This window comes from Idiotropiscis lumnitzeri, chromosome 20 (genome assembly GCF_059441095.1).
Source record: "Idiotropiscis lumnitzeri isolate Australia: NSW breed Sydney's pygmy pipehorse chromosome 20, RoL_Ilum_1.0, whole genome shotgun sequence".
NCBI lineage: Eukaryota > Metazoa > Chordata > Actinopteri > Syngnathiformes > Syngnathidae > Idiotropiscis > Idiotropiscis lumnitzeri.
In genome coordinates, this window is record NC_142410.1 from 6,149,860 (window position 1) to 6,168,451 (window position 18,592).

Genomic DNA, 18,592 nt, shown 5'->3' on the forward strand with positions numbered 1-18,592 from the left:
CGATTTCAAATAATAGTTTTCAACAAATCTGATTATTTTAATGAATATATATATATATATATATATATATATATACATATATATATAATTATTTAATTAATTAACTAAAAATATTCAAATACATCTTTAGGCTTTTCATGTTTGAGTTATCTCAAGAAACCACACTGGTGTTATCTTCAGGAGCGCCCCCCTCCGCCCACGAATCCACTGCCAAAATTCACACATGTTTTTGTTTCAAAGATACCACAAGGTTGTGAGCAGGTTCGTTTTTTTTTTTTTTCTTTGGAAATTGTGGTTTGACGGCAACAAAGTGGACAGAAACAGCACACAAGAGACATTTGAAGAAAAATGACATATATGGCCATATTTTAATTGATGTGGTAACTGCGTGCGAGTAATAAAAATGCTTTGCAGATTGTGAAAGGCTGCATGATTAGACCGCCACATTTATTTAAGGTCGCTAAAACCATATGTGTCAACAAATAATCGATACGGAAGCAGTTGAAAATTTGCATTGTCAGTAGTGGTGTGACAATTATACATTGTTAAAATTATATATATATATATATATATGTATATGTATATACATACATTATTATATTATTGCATCTTTATTTTGACCCACCCATGTTTCCTGTACGAAGTGAACAAATGTAGAAGTGACCATATCACAATGTTCTTTTCATTTTATGAATTATAGTATAGAGGCTACACAAAAAGACGCAAACAAAAAAAAAAATGAATGGAAAAATAGGTAGGCCAGACCGGAATAAAAAAAAAAAAATAAAGTTTTATTTACTGATGAGTCAAACATTTCATTTGACCAAAATAATAGATAAGTTGCATTTTAGAGAAAAAAAAAAAGGATCTCAGCAAAATGCTGACAAGTCTCCAGAGACATTTTTTGTGCCAATTAAAATAAAAAATGCAAAAAGCAAAGTTAGGTGCTTATCTTCTGTTGCTGACATCAACGGGCTCAGAAGAGGGTGTCTTCCGCTTGCAAGATATGGGCGGGTCTTGATTTGGCTTCGTTTTAATATTAACACAGCTTCGCTTATTGCACTAAGCACCTGTAACATTTCCTAGCAACACAAATTCTCATCTGGCTACCTAACTACAAAAACAGATATGTAGGAACCGTATTTCTTATGTTATATTTTCGATAAGCCCTTTTAAATGCTAGCATGTCATGTGCACATCTGGGTCTCCACTACTTCCCAGAATTCCCATTTCCAAACGCTGTATCCATCCCAGTTTAGTTCTGAAGTCAGTGAGACAGATATTCAAGCACAGCTAGATTTAAATACAAAAGGTTTAATTAGCAACAGCATGTCAAAACATCTCGGATATTTTATTTACAATCCTGGAACATTCTATCAATCTTGATTGCACACTTCTGGAACACGTTCCAACACACAAGTCTTTAGATTCAGCATTGTGGAATCGTGCCACGTCAATGAGGGCAATGTTTGTTTTCCTGGCCGGAAGGAGGATCTGCCAGGTCTTTGAATCCCAAATTTTCAAGTGGTTCCTTAGTCATGAGTTGACTGCGATGCGAGAAGAAAGCAAATAGAAAGTCAACGTTTAATTTATTTCAATGAGTAAAGTAAAGTAAAAATGAACATTAAAACTCACTGTTCCATACGGCATTCTAGGTAAGCTTTGGACTGGAGTCGGCACTTGGAATTGTCGAAGCTGCTGTCTCGCAAACATTTCATGAATGTCTCCTTGAAGGCTTTGCATTCTCCTGTAATCCAAATAAGAAGCAATAACTATGATATTTAAACACACGACCTACTATTGCTGGCATCACACGATTAGTGTCGAGTCGCGAAAATAAACATTATAGGAGAAAGACAACATTAAATCTCGTTAAACGACGTGCAACGCACCAAAGTGATCCAATGGGAACGACCCTTTGTCAGGAGGTCGAGGTTTAAAACTCTTCGACCCGAAATTCATCGCGGTCGACATGTTTTGTTTTTAAAAGACGACGGGAGGAATGGTCGCAGCTGTGACGTGTTGCGCAAGATTATGACGTCACAACAGACACTCGCAGGCATTTTAGTCGAGACTAGCAAAACCGATGACCGGCCATAAACTCTGGGTTACATTTGTTGAGAAAAAGACTCGTATTTTATTTTAGTACATTACCCTAAACATGACGGTGTAGTCTTAAAAGAAAGTAGAGCTATTTAACTGCTATTTAACACCCGCTCCTTACGGTAACAAAACTAGACTGGACAAACAAACGAACAACAACTCCAAAAAAAATCCAAATTCAGTTTTTTTTTTATTTTTTAAGCAAACTTCAAGATCATATTTTGATTTGGTACAGATGCAATTTTTGTGAGTGAGACAGAGACAGCGAGCAAGCGAGAGAGAGAGAGAGAGAGAGAGAGAGAGACAGAGAGAGAGAGAGAGAGAGAGAGAGAGAGATAGAGAGAGAGAGAGAGAGAGAAAATCTGAACCACAGGCAGGTGATGCTCTGCTGTTTGCCTCCAGTCGGCGAATGTGATTGTGTCGAGTTCGAGAACGCTTACCATGGAACCGGAGGGGAACAACCGGCTCCTGCAAGACGTGCTAGCCAGACCGGACAACGAGACGTGTGCGGACTGCGGAAACCCAGGTAAGCCAAGTCGTTCTTAACCACGATGCACCTTTTGACACAATGTACTCACTGTCAGATTTTTTTTGATGGTTGTGCATATTAGTGAAAAAGAGCCATCTCAATTAAAGGACGGGGAGCAGCTAATAAGAGATTCTGGACTTAGTCATACGTATTAAAGGTATAATCAGTGCGTGTGTGTTGTCACAGTGGGTCAGTGTGTGCAGACCAGACATGAACTGTCCTCTCATGAACCTGCTTTGTTCCTGCTAGAGTGTGTGTGTGTGTGTGTCCATATGAGATGAATGCTGGCATCATGTTGTAGCGTGCAAACATTAGTCTAATTCATTTTGCGTGAGAGATGGAACAATACGGAAAGGTCCTGAGTTTATGTTACTACAGTGGTTATTTAATCATAATTTGCAGATTGGAACGCTAAACCGACGGCGTTGCTTAAATCATAATTACAGCAAATGTTGGTGTGGGAAAAAAAAGTACTCAGGCCGTAAATGTAAATCGAATGAGCAACGTATTTCTTGAGTGGCCTCAGCGTGCTACTTTTGTGACCTCAAAATGTCATAATTCCAATTTATGTTTGTACAAAAATGACTAAGGTCGTAAATATTAACGCATCAAATTAAGAACAGTAAGCAAACACCTGAGCATCTTTTTGCGGCGCATTCTGACATATTCTTACGCCGCTCCACAAGCAAGCTCATTGCTCCCAATTTATGCGTTTCTTTAACCCACCAAATATTCGTTGTCTCCTGTACCTCCGCCACTGTTCTCCCTTAAGTGGTACGAAGCCAAAGCGGCCACAAATGTTCCAGGATGGGCCGAATGCCCGGCCGGCACTTGGAGGCGAGCCCGCCCGAGATGCTTGCTATGGTTCCTCTGAGGACTGGCTGGATCAGAGCAAATCTGGAGCCAGACTCACTCTCGTTGATTTGGATGCAAAATCTGTGGAAACTCAAAATAGGGGAGCTTTGTAGAACCAGCCCTGGGGTGTAAAATTCACAAAATCCATCCTTATTTTTCCCCGTGCTCTAACTTGAATTTAGCGTTTATATGTGACAGAAGCCGGGATAGGCTCCAACTCGGCGCCGACTCTAACGAGGACAAGCAGTAAACATATTTGAAGGATGGATTCATAAAGACGAGTTTTCAACCTGTATCGGCAGCTTGCAGACGGATGAGTGACATCAAATGTATAACAGAGCGTTACCCTGGTAACCGCTGCTCTGAATGTCTGTGTGCAGCCAGGTGTTGCGCAAGATGTAGTTGATATGTTATTTACACGTTCGTGTTTTGCATTCTGGGAAGGCGGCGGTGGGGGGTGGTTGGCGCTAAGTCACAGGAGACAAGGCATCACATTGATATCAGGTTCATTTGCATAGCGTCTTTATGCGATGCTTGAGGATCCGTCTAGACCAGGGGTGGGCAAACGACGGCCCGGGGGTCATATGCGGCCCGTTAAATGTTTTGATACGGCCCGCTGAACTTGAAAAAAATTAAATGAATAAACCTTGTTTATGTTTTATTTTCTAAGTACTGTGGGTTTTTTTTGTTGTAATGCTTTTGTTCACTTTCATTTAAAATTAAATGTTATTTATGTTATTATTTTTTTTCTCCAATAAGGTGAGGTTACCGAAACACTACATCCATCTGCTCCTGGTCCGGCCCCTCTGTCAAATTTTAGAACCCATTGTGGCCCGCCAATCAAAAAGTTTGCCCACTCTTGATCTCGACTAGCTAACAAATCAACGACAGGCCCTGGAAGTATTTTGTTTACATTCCGCTGTGCCCGTCAAGTTCAAACCAAAACTGAAATCGGCCCATTTTTGCCAATTTTAAAAGAGCTGGCTTATGAATTGATCGGGCCCTACCAATAACAGCGTAAAAAGTTTTCTTCTAGTCCACAGGTGTCAAACTCAAGGCTCGGGGGCCAGATGTGGCCCACAACAGCATTTTATGTGGCCCGCGAAGGCAAATTATGAGCGTCGACTTCATGTTTCTGGCAAATTTTCTTCACTTTTAACAACACTGATATATAAGATATTGGAATACCTTTCTTAGACAAACAGACGATTTCTTTGAATACTTTATGGTTGTCTCTCACCATGCGTCTATAATAGTGTAAAGGCATCATATTTAATACTGCTCTTGCATGTGATCTTATTTGTGGCACTCGAGTTAATATCTGCATTCTCAAGTGCAGCGTGTCTTAACGTCTGGCGCTCTGCTTCACGACGCATTACATCCCTCATAAGCTTTGTTGACGTGGGCAGAATCAAAGAAGCTCTAAGTGTACCTTTGCTCAACACCCACAGGCGCTTCTGCTGCTGTGTCGCGTTGGCCTCCGAAAAAAATTTCGCTCACTGCTCGTGAGGCTCAGAAAGTCTCATATCGGGGGAAATCGCTTTTTTGACACAATGAATTCAAAATAAATGATGCTGAAATTCTAATGACGCATGAAAGGCGAACGTACGAGATGAAGCTGTGATCTGGGGATGAAACTGCCGTCGTCTACTTCTGTTCATCTAATTTCAGAAGATCTGTTGCCTGTTTGCAAGCTGAACAGGATTTCCTGAAAATTACATTTTGCTATGCTCCCGTGCTTTTTTTGAACAGACGCATTGTTAAATTTGTGCTTTAAAATGGATCTGTACTCTGAAATCTTACAGTAACTCATCCATTCCTCTTCTTCTCCCATTTTCATTTCTCCTCTTCTCCGGAAAACTTACTGGCCTTCAATCTCCCTGCTTGTTTACTTGCTGCAAACCTTTCATTTTCATTTCCCTTCCCCTCCTTTTGTCTTCTGCCTGCAGAGCCAGACTGGGCATCACTGACACTGGGTGTGTTTGTTTGCCAGGCCTGCTCGCTCCTTCACCGCAGCATCCCGCACATCAGCAGGGTCAAGTCGATTCAGGACACGTGGGAAGCGAGTGATGTGGAGGTGAGGCGCTCATAGCCAACGTAAAGGACAGCTGGTAGACGTGCGAGCTTGCACGCGTTATCCACATCGAAAGTAGGCAAAAAGTCAATTTTGCACAATGTGTCTCCTTTCAAATCTGCACATTTTGGGAAGTGTGAGCAAGCGGGAAAGACCTTGGGGAGTGCTTTGTGTTAATATTGTGAGTCATTCAGCGAAGGTTAAGATGTGGGATAGCAATAAACGGGAGGTGGAGGGAGGGCTAAAGTTAAAAGCAGAATGGCTAGAATAATATAGTGATGTTGTCAAGGAGGTTTTGGATCCAGAGAATATTTATTGTTGCCACACGGGTTTAATTGCTATTTTCTTTATTTGAGTCAAATCAATATAAGAAAAAAAAAAAAGAATGCCCTTTAAAACTGTCAATCGTTTTGACTTCAAATCAACCTGAATTTTCAAAAATAAGTCCCTGATGACTAATCATGAAGCAGAAACATTTTTTGAGCCACCTACTCAGGGGGGAAAGGGAAAAATGATATGGGGTGTGTATTTAATACTAGCTCACATTCAACAGTCATTGCCATGAATTATTTAGTAGGATTCCTCAGAAAAGAAATATTGTATGCATAGATTTGTCTACCTTTTGGACATTAGATTTTTGTTGTTGTTGTGCTTTTCAAATTTGACTCAAAATGATCTTGTTGGAGGATGGTGGCGCTCGTGTGTATTCCGTTTTCCTGCCACATTCCGAAACGCGCTTCTTTTGTGACTGGCAACCAGTCCGGGGCGTGCGCCCTAATGAAGTCAAGCCGTACAGAAAATTAATGGCTCGATGACGCAATGAGATTAATTTGCTGGAAGAGTACAAAATACGTATGTTAATTATGCTTTCTCTACCACTACTTTGTTTTGTGTCTTTCAGCTGATGGCAGATTTGGGAAACAATGTAGCAAAAGCCAAATATGAGCAGAATGTTCCCGCTTTCTACTATAGACCAACACATACTGACTGCAAGTAAGTAACAAAATAGTCAAATGAATGAAGGCAGAGAAGCTCTGGCATTCCATAGACTCTATGAATACGGTAAATGACGTCCTTATATGAATGTTATACAGGAATGTGTGTAAAAATCATGTGTGATGTTTTTTAAAAAAAAAATGAAAGAGTTAGGTCAAATAAGGAATGTCTTTATTTATTTTTGTCTTAGAATAGTCCCGACTTGCTCAATAACCACTAAAATGAGGATGCTGACATTATTTCTTACTTGAGGACTACATGCGGAACTTCCTCTTATATGTCACAAAAGGTCACATGCTTTTCGGTGAGCCTTTGCTATTGCAAAAAATCTATGGATAATTGACGCCCTCCAAAAGGTGAAGGAAGTGCTTTACCCTGTTTAGCCGAAAGTGTTTTTTTTTTTTTTTTATGATTTAGCTCTTTGTCATTACATCATCACTACAACGCTACATTAATCCTCATTTGATTCTGCCATTCTCTCTCATGAAGTTGCCCTTTAGCGCACATTACCAGAACTACTTTTACTTTGCCTCTCGGTCACTTCACTCTGATTGGTTGACATCTCTTACCACAAGAGCTGTCATTGTGTTTCCAGGATGTTAAGAGAGCAATGGATCCGTGCCAAGTACGAAAGGAATGAATTTGAGTTCATAGAGAAGCAAGAACCTTACATTGCAGGTATGGAAAAAAAAATCACTTTGGCTTTTTTTTTTTTTTTTGAGATATGACACGTTGATTTATTGCAGGATGAAATACACATCTAGTCATATTTCCTCAGATAATATTCAAAGTTTTTATTTTCTCATCTCCAGAGAGTATCACATATCTATTATAGATAAATCTATGACAAAGTCATTACATTTGCCCAGATTCTATTTCACGATAATATGAACTCGTTTACTGCCATTGACGACTAAATACGTCAAAAATGCTTTTTTTTTTTTTTTTACTTGACTGGTAGTGAATGAGTTAAATAATATAAACATATTTTCGGTGACTACTGCATCAAGTTGGTATCAGATGTCACAGTAAAAGTTATAACAATCTCCCGGTGGCATCACCTGTTATTGCCCGGGAAAAGGAAAATGTTTATTTGAAGTTTAGCTTTACAGTTCCCACATATAGCTATAAACATGTCTACTGCAACACATGTTAGCAAATATCGTGTGTGCGTGAGGAGCATGTAATGCATGCATCTGCTTTCTCATTGGCCTGTAGTGACCTCATCTATCCTTTGTTACAGTTGAAAACCATCTACAAGCACACACACACACGCACACACATTATATGCAGAGTGCGTCAAGTTGCATCTGTCCGCCTTTGCGTGTGCGTGTGTCTTTCAAGATTGATTGAGATAGCCTATTGGCAGTAACCCGGCCTCGGCGGTTGGCCAATATCAGCATTGATTGTAAACGCAGAGGAGCAAAGTAGACGAAGAGTGGAGCGGGAAGGAGTCGTGGGTGGGGACAACGAGGGCAATTGATTGAAGAGGCAATGCCAGCCGAGGCGAATGTTTCATGTCAGAAAGTCGCAGACACAAAGGCTCATCGCGGGCACGTGCCGCGTGCACTGTAGACCACCCACCCACAAGAGCATGCACGCACAGCAAAATGGGTGCTTAGGACAAGAAGACAAAAGCAAGGGAAAGAAGGAAATGGAAATGGGAGCAGCAGGGCGGGAGAACAGAAGACATGCAATTACCATGCTGTCATTTATCGTACATGCCTGGATTTTGATGCAAAAAAAGCGAATGCCGATAAAGCTACTCAATATTTGATCCTCAAATGTCAGATGTCCCATTAACCGAATTTGCAGACGATTCATAATGGACGCTAATGGCTTTGCTTGAAGTGATAAACCCACTGCGGGTAATCAAACCGAAGTTTCTCTGTCCTTAAGTGATGCTTTATGATGCATATTTCCATTTCATCATAATGACGCTGATATCTCTCTTTGTTCTTTAATACGCAATTATTCGTATCACAATAGTATAAAGAGACATGTTTAATTAAAAGCGTGTTGTGCTGAGTCACAAAAGAGTAAATTCTTTTTGTTGCAGAGGCGTCCTCCAATTCATGACAGAGAAATAGACGAGAAAGCATTTCCAGACGGAAATAGAAGATTATCACAAGAAATGGAGACAACATAATCTGAGCCTTTGGCCAAAATAGAGTAAAGCGGAAGCTTGCGTGCTTAAAATAGAACAGAATATTAATAACAGGGAAATGATCTGGCAGAGAGACAATCTGCGTCTTGCACCTCCTTTTCAAATTCTGCCCTTCTCGCTCGGGGACAAGATGTCACTGTTCTCCTAGCCCCGCGTTACTCCAACACTTTCCTTTTTTCTTCTCCGCTCAGGATACCGCGAGGGGTTTCTATGGAAACGAGGACGAGACAACGGTCAGTTCCTCAGCCGAAAGTTCATCCTGTCCGAGAGGGAGGGGGCGCTCAAATACTTCAACAAGCAGGATGTGAGTAATGTTTGACTTTTTAATTCTAAGGACACGCGTGCTTCATTGTCAGGAGTGTCAAAAGTGATGACGCTGTTTTTTTTTGTTTTTTTTGTGTCGATTAATTGCAAGGCCAGGGATCCCAAGGCGGTTATGAAAATCGAAACCCTCAATGCCACCTTCCAACCGGCCAAGATTGGCAATCCATGCGGCCTGCAGATCACCTACCTGAAAGACAACAGCACAAGGAACATTTTTGTCTACCACAGCGACGCGAAGGTTTGTGAAATGACTAAAACTTAAAATTGAAAAACATAATTGCGTTCACAAAATGAATACAAAAATGCTTATCTTATGTTCATGTGATTAAAACTAAACAGAATTACAGCGAAAATGTATTAACACCATACATCAGGTGTGGGCAAACTACGGCCCGGGGGCTACATGCGGCCCATTCAACGTTTTAATTCGGCCCGCCAAACTTGAAAAAAATGAAATGAATTAACCTTGTTAATGTTTTATTTTCTAAATAATGTGATTTTTCAAAGATATATATATTGTTGTAATGCTTTTGTTCATTTTCATTTAAAATTAAATGTATTTTTTTTTTCTCCGATGAGGTGAGGTTACCAAAACACTCCATCTATCTGCTCCTGGTCCGGCCCCTCTGTCAAATTTTAGAACCCATTGTGGCCCGCCAATCAAAAAGTTTGCCCAGCCCTGCCATACACGAACATATATCAGGATTCATTTTAATTGTATTTGTTCCAGATAAAAGTAGATTTTTTTTTATTTATTTAATTTTATTCCGCACTAGCTGGCACTGGCACTGAAACTCCATATATATTTATTTAAAAAAAAATAATGCTAAAACCAATACAAACTAAACAAAAACTAAGTGTTTTTGGAAAAAAATACTAAAATATAACAGTCTTGCTCTCAAAACTAATTAAACCTAAATAAATAAAAAAAAAATCAAAATTAAATAAAAACTACCTTTATTGAAAAATGTAAAACTATTGCAACCCTTATGTCATCACAAACATACACATAATAATTGACACACAAATTATGGATTTGAAAATGAATATTAACAACGACACGCATTTAACACAGCAGCTCACAGATGAGAGTACACCACTCATATTTATTACACTATTTTACACACTGAGTCACATTTTTCACACAAGTGTCTTATCCACAATTTTAATGTCATTCTTTCATAAACACCTCAAATGGAGCGTAAAAAAAATTAAAATCTCGATTGGAGCAAAGGTGGAGGCAGACGTTTGTCTGTTTTTGAGCACTGTTCCCTCTGCTGGCCAAGTAGCGGCACATCCAGTTCATTGGGTTCATTCCGCCTCCTTTGTGAGGTATCGATCCCACCATGCAGCATCCTCATAACCAAAGTGCACTTGACGACGCGATGCAAATGATTTCAAAAGCCTTCCCAAGAACGTTTCAATGCAAGCTTTTGTTATCGTTGTTCTTTTTACCAGGAAATAGTCGACTGGTTCAATGCAATCAGAGCGGCCAGGTTTCACTACCTACAAGTGGCCTTCCCCGGAGCGAGTAATGAAGAGGTGAGGATGCATGACTTCATTGGATAAATCGCATTCCTGGAACTCATGCGTTTTGCAGCTATTTTTTTTTTTTTTTTTTTTTTACACTTAAATCATTTTCTCTCTAAGCTAGATGGTCCAGGAACTGGCATTTGAATTATTCATAAATCCTCAGCACTGAAAATTGCATATTAATCTCAAAATGTTCTTTATTTAAGTGGAAAATGTGGGCACGCAGCTAGAAAAGCCATGTTTAATATTTAATTCATGCTTCTTTTTCACTTTAGTTTTGTTGCTTTCCAGCTGGTGCCAAAATTGACCCGAAACTTCATGAAGGAAGGCTTCATGGAGAAAACGGGTCCAAAGGTTTGTGTTGGCGCTGATTCACGGATATAATGCCACGAGGGATTGTCCGCTGTGCTGCGGGAAATTATTCAACTGCATTCATCGAAGTTTTTTAAACTCCAAATATTATTATGTTTTTTTTTGGGTTTTTTTCGTGCAAGCAACATTTTTGATGTTTACTTTTGCTGGCCGCAGCACACCGAGGGCTTCAAGAAGAGGTGGTTCACGATGGACGATAGACGACTGATGTATTTTAAAGACCCCTTGGTATATAATACAACACACAACCTCTCTTTTATTTTTTTTCCATTTATTTATTTATTTTTTTATACTGTGCTCACGTGCTCTCTCTCCCAGGACGCCTACGCCCGCGGCGAAGTGTTCATCGGCAGTAAGGAGAACAGTTACACCGTTCTGCCTGGCCTGCCCTCAACCATTCAGGGCTATCACTGGAATCACGGCATCACCATCGTCACGCCGGACAGGAAGTTCCTGTTTGCCTGCGAGACGGAGGCCGAGCAACGAGACTGGATCGCGGCATTTCAGAGAGTCATCAATCGACCGATGAGGCCGCAGGAATACGCAGGTACACAGACGTTATTCTCGAGAGGAGGGAAATATTTTTTAGACCAACCTATTTGAGGCTTTCGGGAGACATTTTTTAGGGGGGAAATTTGAAGTGCGTAGGCCCAAAAAAAAAAAAAACAACCCTAACTGAGCATTCTTACCTTTTGGCTTTGACATGATAGCAGGGGCCTCGCACCTTTTGGGGGTTGTGGGTGTTTTCGCTTGATAGCGCCTCTCCCATGATAATGTTTGAGTCAGTTTAGCTCGGCTGACATTAGAAATTTGTCTCTGGCTTTTTGCGCAGCCAAGATGGACATGTTATGGGTTGTGAAACTCAATGTTTAATATATAATATAATATAATATTTACTTTGTTGTTATGTTGAATACTGAGTTAATCACGTTATTTGTATTTTGTGTCATTTAAACTTTTTTTTTTTTTGCAGTGGAGGCTCATTTTAAACACAAACCATGAGGCCTTAAAAAATAAAAAAGTGAAACCGGAGTTGGCCTCGGTCTCATTCGGCTCGGAAGCAGCGTGACTGTGGACTGTGGACTAAGGGAAGGTTGTGGGCGTTTCTACGAATTTGTAGACCACCATGAGGAATAACACTAGACAGGTTGATATCATTGCTACGTGGAAAATACATGTGGGACTCAAAGCTCCTGAAGTTGATGTGAGGACAAAGATGGCACTTTTGCAGCAACCTGTATGAGACATGTCGTGCCTCCCTTGGAATTTTGTCTCGTGAATGGTTTAACTCTAATATTATGAAGTGATAATTGCACTGGCTGAGAAATCTCGCGTTGTTAATTTATTGACTGAGGGTGTGTGCGTGTATGTGGGTACATTTGAACCACTGACATTGAAACATTGTTCAATTAATATCTGCAAAGTACTGTTGACCACCATTATGCATTTAAAGACACATAAACTCTCAGTGATCAGTCGCTTTTAAATTAGCCACGGGAAAGTTGCTTTTGCAGTATATGACAGCTGTTGCCTTCGTTTGTTCTCTTGAACTTTAACCCATTGTGAAACTGTTACCGCTGCTTTCAAGGATTGTATTGTGATGGGACTGTGTTTTATTTATTTATTTGCATTTTTTTTTTTAAACCACGATGATCATTTAATCACAGTAATTGTTTGTTTTATTATAAAAACCTACATATGAACCTTTAATGTGTTTGTTGTCTGTGTACACTCCGGCATTTTGAAATATTTTTTAATTTCAGTGTAATCTTTGTGACTGCGCTACTGATGTTTTCGTTGAACTTTAAAATGTAACTTGGATTTTTTTTCTAACACGTTTGAGAATATTGATGAAAAACACAGCTATTTATAGTTATAATTTGACTAAGAAGTGTAGAATGGCATCATTGCCAATAAAAACCTTTATTGTTGTCTTTTTAATCAGATTTCAGCCTTGATTGAAACTATTTTACAGTTTCTTTCAACTAATCAGATTTGAAATTTACCTAACGTCTGTTGATGTGAAGCAGTGACAGCATTTTCTATTTTCTGATTGGTTGAGTGAAAAGTGTTACAGAAACTTCAAATAATTAAAAAAAATGCATCAATTTGCACACACTAATACAGTTAATAATCACCATAGTATGATGTATTTTTTAAATATATTTAAAAACATTTATTAACGCCACCTATCTACTCAAAAGTCACGTACAGTTGTTTCGAAATAATTATTGTAATATTTACTTATTCATTAAAACTAAAAAAAAAAGTCAAACGCAATATTAGGTCAGAAAATTGTGCGTTAAGTAATTTTAATACATGTATTTTTTTTTATTACAATCACATTAATTTCCGCATGTGTTTGATCACGTGACCGATGACGTAGTAGGCAACATGGCGACCTCCACTGAAAACAATGGCTCGTCAGTGAGGAAACGACACCTCAAGGGTGCTTTAACAGCAGACGCAAAGTTTAGCGAAGGAAATGGCAGAAATGATGCGGCGAACTCGGTCGAAGGTACCAAGAAAGGAAAGAAGTTCCAGTCGTTACAAACGGGCACTTTCTGGCTCACTCGCATTGTGCTGCTGCGCTCCGTTGCCTTTATTTACTGTGAGTATGCCGTCTTTAATTTAAATATAATGAGCAATTTGTTTTGTTTGGTTTTTCTCAAGAAACTCAAATTATAACATTTGACGACACTTTGTACGTATTTTGTCAAGCATAGCGAAGTTGAACTGGATTTAATTATGATCGCTTAAATATTTTATACTAAGAAATTCTAATACCTCGGGTCAAAAGTTTCCAGTATGTTAATGTTTAAATAGAAATCATGTATTTTTGACAGTATTCAGCGTGAATGAATCCTTGATTGCCTTACAATCGGCTCCTTTCTTATTACACGTATGCCAATGTCAAATTTATTTTATTGACAGATATACTCAAATTAATTAGTTGAACTCAATCTAGTTGTACTCAACAACACCACAAAAATACTTTTGGCCTATCACCAATTTAAAATGTTTCACTCATGCGTAAGAGATTGTTCATTATGACTTTTTTTTTTCTAGTTGTGGCGTTCAGTGTCGCTTACAACCAGAATAAACAGCTGATCGGCGAAAATGGCCTGATGCCCTGCAAGAGTTACCTCAATAGTGTCAAGCGCTACGTTGGAGGAAAGATCGGCATGGCCGCTCTGGCCTACACACCCTCCATCCTGTGGTTCTTGGACTGGAGCATTATGGACGCAAACCTAGATGGCATCGCTTTGTTGGGGATGGCCCTCTCTGGTTTTGTTCTGGTGACGGGAATGGCCAATATGTTGATCATGGTGTCCTTGTGGGTGCTCTACCACTCCTTGGTCAATGTGGGACAGCTTTGGTACGTTTTGGATTCGCTCAAATTGTGCAAGAATGACTTATGTTGAAAATTGACTGCTTGTAGACAAATGATTGTCTCTTTGATGTCCATGCCCATCCACAAAATATTAAATTAAGCAAGAAAGAAAATATTTCATGAGCTACATAGTAATTTTGCTATGTTGTGTCACTAGAAAGTGAGAATTGTTTTGAATTGTGGGGGGAAGAAAATTAATTTAAAAGATCGTCTTCATTGATTTACTTGTATCAACATTTTAACAATGTTTTTTTTTTTTTTTTTTTTATTCCTTTGCAGGTACTCCTTTGGTAAGTTTACTTGATGGTTGCATGTCCAAGCACCCACCCGAGTGTCCAACAATCAAAGATCAAACCATGCTGTTTGTTTTTTTTTTTAATTTATTGAAGAATCATTTTTTTAAAAATGGCTTTCTTTGAGACAGCATAATATTACTACATAAATATTTTTAGATGTGGTGTATTAATTTGTTATAACTTTAGGGGTTGAAATGCTTATTTTTTTCACTTGTTTTTTTTTTTTTTGGAAGAGCTGTAAATAGCTATACTTGTCGGAATATGCAAAACACAATGATATTAATTAATTAATTAATTTATTTATTTATTTATTTTACTATAATTGCTATAATTAACCTTTAATTATTTCCATTATCGATTAGTAGCTCCTAGCAAAGATTCTTATGTTTCTCCAGGCTGGGAGAGTCAGCTGCTGGAAACGGGATTCCTGGCCATTTTCCTGTGTCCCGTGTGGACTCTGTCCCAAGTCCCCCGCCGCTGCCCCCCCTCCCTCATCTGCATCTGGACTTTCAGATGGCTAATTGTCCGCATCATGCTTGGAGCTGTGAGTCAAACTATCCTCCCTGCTTCTTCTTTGGTCACTCTATATATACAATACGACTGTTAATATGCATTCATGTACATTTCTACAAATTTCATAGGATTTGATATGAAGAAGATCTGACGTGTGTGTTTCTATTTCAGGGCCTGATTAAAATCCGAGGGGATAAATGTTGGCGAGACCTCACCTGCATGGATTATCACTATGAGGTAATTAGATTTTTTTAAGGATAAAGGATGGGCCGCCCTAATATATTTCTGTTGCGAAATATCCTTGTCATTTCAGACCCAGCCTGTTCCCAACCCGGTGTCTTACTACATGCATCGCTCCCCTTGGTGGTTCCATCGCTTCGAGACTATGTCCAACCACTTTATCGAGCTCATCGTCCCCTTCTTCACTTTCCTGGGCAGGCGAATGTGCATCGTCAATGGCGCACTCCAGGTCCTCTTTCAGGTAGATTATTTTAGACGGTAATTAAGAGTTAGAGCTTACAAATGTTTCGGTAAACTCACAGATGCATTGCGAAGACAAAAATAATTCAAATGAATCCAATTGTTGATCATTCCACGTCTGTGCTGTGTCTCAGATAGTTCTGATAGTGAGTGGGAACCTCAGTTTCCTCAACTGGTTGACCATTGTACCCAGTCTGGCCTGTTTTGATGACGCGTCACTGGGCTTCTTGTTTCGCTCTGGTAGCGGTGCCAAGAAAACAGTTTTGAAGATTCAAGATGAGGATAAAAGCGGACGAACTCCCGAAGCCACTAAAGGTAATCGCGCTGCTGTCATTAATGTTGTCGTTTTTATTTTTTTCATTTGTCCAAACATTATTTGTATTAACTTTCTTTTGCTCTTGCCGCTCTTTTTTTAAATTTTTTATGCATGTATCAGGAATGCGGATTCGTCAGGTGGTCAATGTGTCTTTGGGCATTCTGATTGGCTGCCTAAGTGTTCCGGTGCTGATGAACCTGCAGAGTCCCAGACAGGTGATGAACACCTCATTTGACCCACTGCGCATCGTCAACACTTATGGGGCCTTTGGCAGGTACATTCAAGTACAATTCGTTTTAATAGTTAGGGCCATAGAGATGCCCTAAGAGATCCTTCACATGTCACACCTGTATTGATTTGCCGTCCAAATCTTTTGTTCCTCTTTCCAGTATTACCAAGGAGCGCACAGAGGTGATTTTCCAGGGCACTTTGAGTGAGGATCCCAAAGACCCGAAAGCAGTCTGGGAGGAATACCAATTCCTTTGTAAGCCAGGAGATCTTTACAGACGGCCGTGTCTCATTTCCCCGTATCATTACCGCCTGGACTGGCTCATGTGGTTCGCGGCCTTCCAGGTGAGCCGCTCAACAGCAGAACATCTCCATTTTCCAGTCATGAATGCTTCCTTATACATTCAATCCTTTATTTTGAGTATTATTGTGATAGAGTCACTAAATGGTAAATAATTCTGATTTTAAATGATCAAATAGTCCTAGGATACTTCAAAAAATTAAATAAAAAATCCCCGCGTTCCCATTTCCGCACAGACCTACGAGCAGAGTGAGTGGGTCGTTCACATAGCAGGACGCCTGTTAGCCAACGATAGCACAGTCCTCTCGCTGCTGGACCACAACCCCTTCCGGGACAAAGGCATCCCCAGGTAAGACACTTTGATAGTTTCGTAACAAATAAATGAGTATTAACTTTTTATTTATTTATTTTTTAAATCTATGTGTCAGGTGGGTTCGAGGGGAGCATTTTAGATACAAGTTCAGCCAACCAGGCAGTGCCAGTGCAGCCGAGGGCAAGTGGTGGTTAAGAAAGCGTGTCGGTGCTTACTTCCCTGCTGTGGACCTTGCAGCACTCAGGGGATACTTCCAGTCCAGGGACTGGCCTCACCCACATATACCAACACGGAAGAACTAAGGACATTGGTGACGTTGACACACAGATGACTAAAGTGGTCAAAAGAGCTTTTTTTCATCAATATTGTAAAAGAACTTTGTGTTTTTGTGTACCTGAATACATTTGGGGACCAACATATGATCGTCATCATGGTATGTGTCCTTTTTTACATTTGCTCGTGCGTTTGACCAAAATCAAATAAGCAAACAAGTCTACTTTCCATGCTTGTTTATTCACCTCAAATGATGTGATTTTAATGTCATTCGACTATACACAAGCTGTGATAAACTGCAAATTATATTGCATAAAATTGGAATAAATTACCTGTCATAAGACAAGGTGTATGAGAACTACGCTGTAGAAAGTAGTTATGCTTATTGATTTATAAAAATGTACCACCTGCGGCAGTAATTGTGCTGTTTTCATTTTATGGTGTGCATTGAAAAAAAAAGCTTCTAAAAGAGTTCCATCATTGCCAAAATCCCGTCACTTTGGCGGGAAACATTTTTCCATTAAGAATATTTATTACCATGTCAGCAAAATGCCTGTAAAGAAGGAGGAAATATATATGTCCTTTTATTTTTAATGAGACTGCTTGTGGTTGTGGGCATTTTTTCCTTATTCAAAATCCTGGTACCTCAATGTCATTTTGTTTGTTAGCATTATACATGTGCTTTATTATTAAAATTTGACAATCTAAAGATTTTTGATAATTATTCAAGTATAAAGAATTAAAACGCTTACAAAATGCAAGTAGCGGATCAACGTTTAAAAAAAAAAAACCCTTGTAGTAACTGCAGAATACCACTAGGTGGTGCTAAAGGATAGGACCTGTCTTTCCCCGGCGGTATTGTATCAAAGCATGGAACAAAATGTGCAGTGAATGATCATCTTTGTGCGTCATATTTTGACATTTTGTTCCCCCTCGTTGAGTCTTCACATTCTCTTTTCACAGGTGAGGTGGGAACTTTTTTGCCCCCCGATATATTCCACAGACATTTTGTCCCACCAGGTACGTTTGTGGCACACTACTAGAGGTATTCATTCCTGCCAGTGTAGTGCAGCTCACATAATGTATAAACTGCAAAACATTCACTCTTCTGACATCGCTTTCATAAATCAACCGTTCAATATCCTGGCTTGAGTCCTGAAGCGGTGCACGGTGCGTAACCAACCAATATTACGCGCATGGTGCAGCCTCGAGTTAATACGGTGTTGCAACTCGCAATGATGCGCTTTCAATACTAAATTAGTGCAAAGCAAGCTGCGCCTTTGAAGAGAACTTTTTATTAAATGGAGCGTGTTGTGCTGCAGAGGAACCTTAAAACGGGGAGCCAATTAGACCTAATTCCTGTTTTATTCACACACATTTATTGTGCATTAATATCCTGTATTTACACATTGGGGAGTTAATGGATTTTTTTTTTTGGGGGGGGTGGACTTTCCCTTTAAACACTTGAAGAGCGAGCATGCGTTCTGTGCTCACTCCAATAAGCAACGAGAGAGAGAGAGAGAAA

At 39.6% G+C, this 18,592-nt stretch overlaps 3 protein-coding genes across 5 annotated transcripts; 2 read left to right on the plus strand and 1 right to left on the minus strand.

Moving 5' to 3' along the window:
* Positions 1 to 1,294: 1,294 nt before the first annotated feature.
* On the minus strand, positions 1,295 to 2,057 carry cox19 (cytochrome c oxidase assembly factor COX19). Its single transcript, XM_088285039.1, has 3 exons — positions 1,893 to 2,057; positions 1,636 to 1,747; positions 1,295 to 1,547 (listed from the first exon to the last, which is right to left on the minus strand). Exons 1-3 carry the CDS (start codon positions 1,972 to 1,974, stop codon positions 1,454 to 1,456), a joined length of 288 nt encoding a protein of 95 aa, XP_088141165.1. The 5' UTR covers positions 1,975 to 2,057; the 3' UTR covers positions 1,295 to 1,453.
* An 18-nt stretch (positions 2,058 to 2,075) lies between these two features.
* Positions 2,076 to 12,663, plus strand: LOC148317306 (arf-GAP with dual PH domain-containing protein 1). 3 transcript variants are annotated; one of them, XM_088285036.1, is made up of 12 exons: positions 2,076 to 2,349; positions 2,506 to 2,629; positions 5,437 to 5,564; positions 6,463 to 6,554; positions 7,153 to 7,235; positions 8,916 to 9,028; positions 9,140 to 9,286; positions 10,507 to 10,590; positions 10,873 to 10,935; positions 11,110 to 11,181; positions 11,272 to 11,500; positions 11,927 to 12,663. In XM_088285036.1, the coding sequence occupies exons 2-12, from the start codon at positions 2,545 to 2,547 to the stop codon at positions 11,953 to 11,955; spliced, it is 1,125 nt and encodes a 374-aa protein (XP_088141162.1). In that variant the 5' UTR covers positions 2,076 to 2,349; positions 2,506 to 2,544; the 3' UTR covers positions 11,956 to 12,663. The 3 variants fall into 3 exon arrangements, with proteins under 3 accessions (XP_088141162.1, XP_088141163.1, XP_088141164.1); XM_088285037.1 differs by lacking the exon at positions 2,076 to 2,349 and having other exon boundaries at positions 2,508 to 2,629; positions 5,481 to 5,564; XM_088285038.1 differs by lacking the exons at positions 2,076 to 2,349; positions 2,506 to 2,629 and adding an exon at positions 2,772 to 2,789 and having other exon boundaries at positions 5,481 to 5,564.
* Positions 12,664 to 13,341: 678 nt separating this feature from the next.
* lmf1 (lipase maturation factor 1) lies at positions 13,342 to 17,942 on the plus strand. The gene is made up of 11 exons (XM_088283669.1): positions 13,342 to 13,564; positions 14,023 to 14,332; positions 14,627 to 14,637; positions 15,039 to 15,187; positions 15,328 to 15,393; positions 15,470 to 15,637; positions 15,771 to 15,951; positions 16,073 to 16,226; positions 16,342 to 16,525; positions 16,718 to 16,830; positions 16,910 to 17,942. Exons 1-11 carry the CDS (start codon positions 13,348 to 13,350, stop codon positions 17,094 to 17,096), a joined length of 1,740 nt encoding a protein of 579 aa, XP_088139795.1. The 5' UTR covers positions 13,342 to 13,347; the 3' UTR covers positions 17,097 to 17,942.
* The last annotated feature ends 650 nt before the right edge of the window (positions 17,943 to 18,592 follow it).

Excerpts from the sequence above, each read along its gene's own strand:
- cox19 (XM_088285039.1), bottom strand. The coding sequence starts at position 1,974 with ATGTCGACCGCGATGAATTTCGGGTCGAAGAGTTTTAAACCTCGACCT. Across the intron at positions 1,748-1,892 it reads GTTCCCATTGGATCACTTTG|GAGAATGCAAAGCCTTCAAG; the intron begins GTGCGTTGCACG and ends TTTGGATTACAG. Across the intron at positions 1,548-1,635 it reads CTAGAATGCCGTATGGAACA|TCAACTCATGACTAAGGAAC; the intron begins GTGAGTTTTAAT and ends CTCGCATCGCAG.
- lmf1 (XM_088283669.1), top strand. The coding sequence starts at position 13,348 with ATGGCGACCTCCACTGAAAACAATGGCTCGTCAGTGAGGAAACGACAC. Across the intron at positions 15,188-15,327 it reads TCCGCATCATGCTTGGAGCT|GGCCTGATTAAAATCCGAGG; the intron begins GTGAGTCAAACT and ends TTTCTATTTCAG. Across the intron at positions 16,227-16,341 it reads ACTTATGGGGCCTTTGGCAG|TATTACCAAGGAGCGCACAG; the intron begins GTACATTCAAGT and ends TCCTCTTTCCAG.
- LOC148317306 (XM_088285036.1), top strand. The coding sequence starts at position 2,545 with ATGGAACCGGAGGGGAACAACCGGCTCCTGCAAGACGTGCTAGCCAGA. Across the intron at positions 2,630-5,436 it reads TGCGGACTGCGGAAACCCAG|AGCCAGACTGGGCATCACTG; the intron begins GTAAGCCAAGTC and ends TTCTGCCTGCAG. Across the intron at positions 10,936-11,109 it reads TGGAGAAAACGGGTCCAAAG|CACACCGAGGGCTTCAAGAA; the intron begins GTTTGTGTTGGC and ends TGCTGGCCGCAG.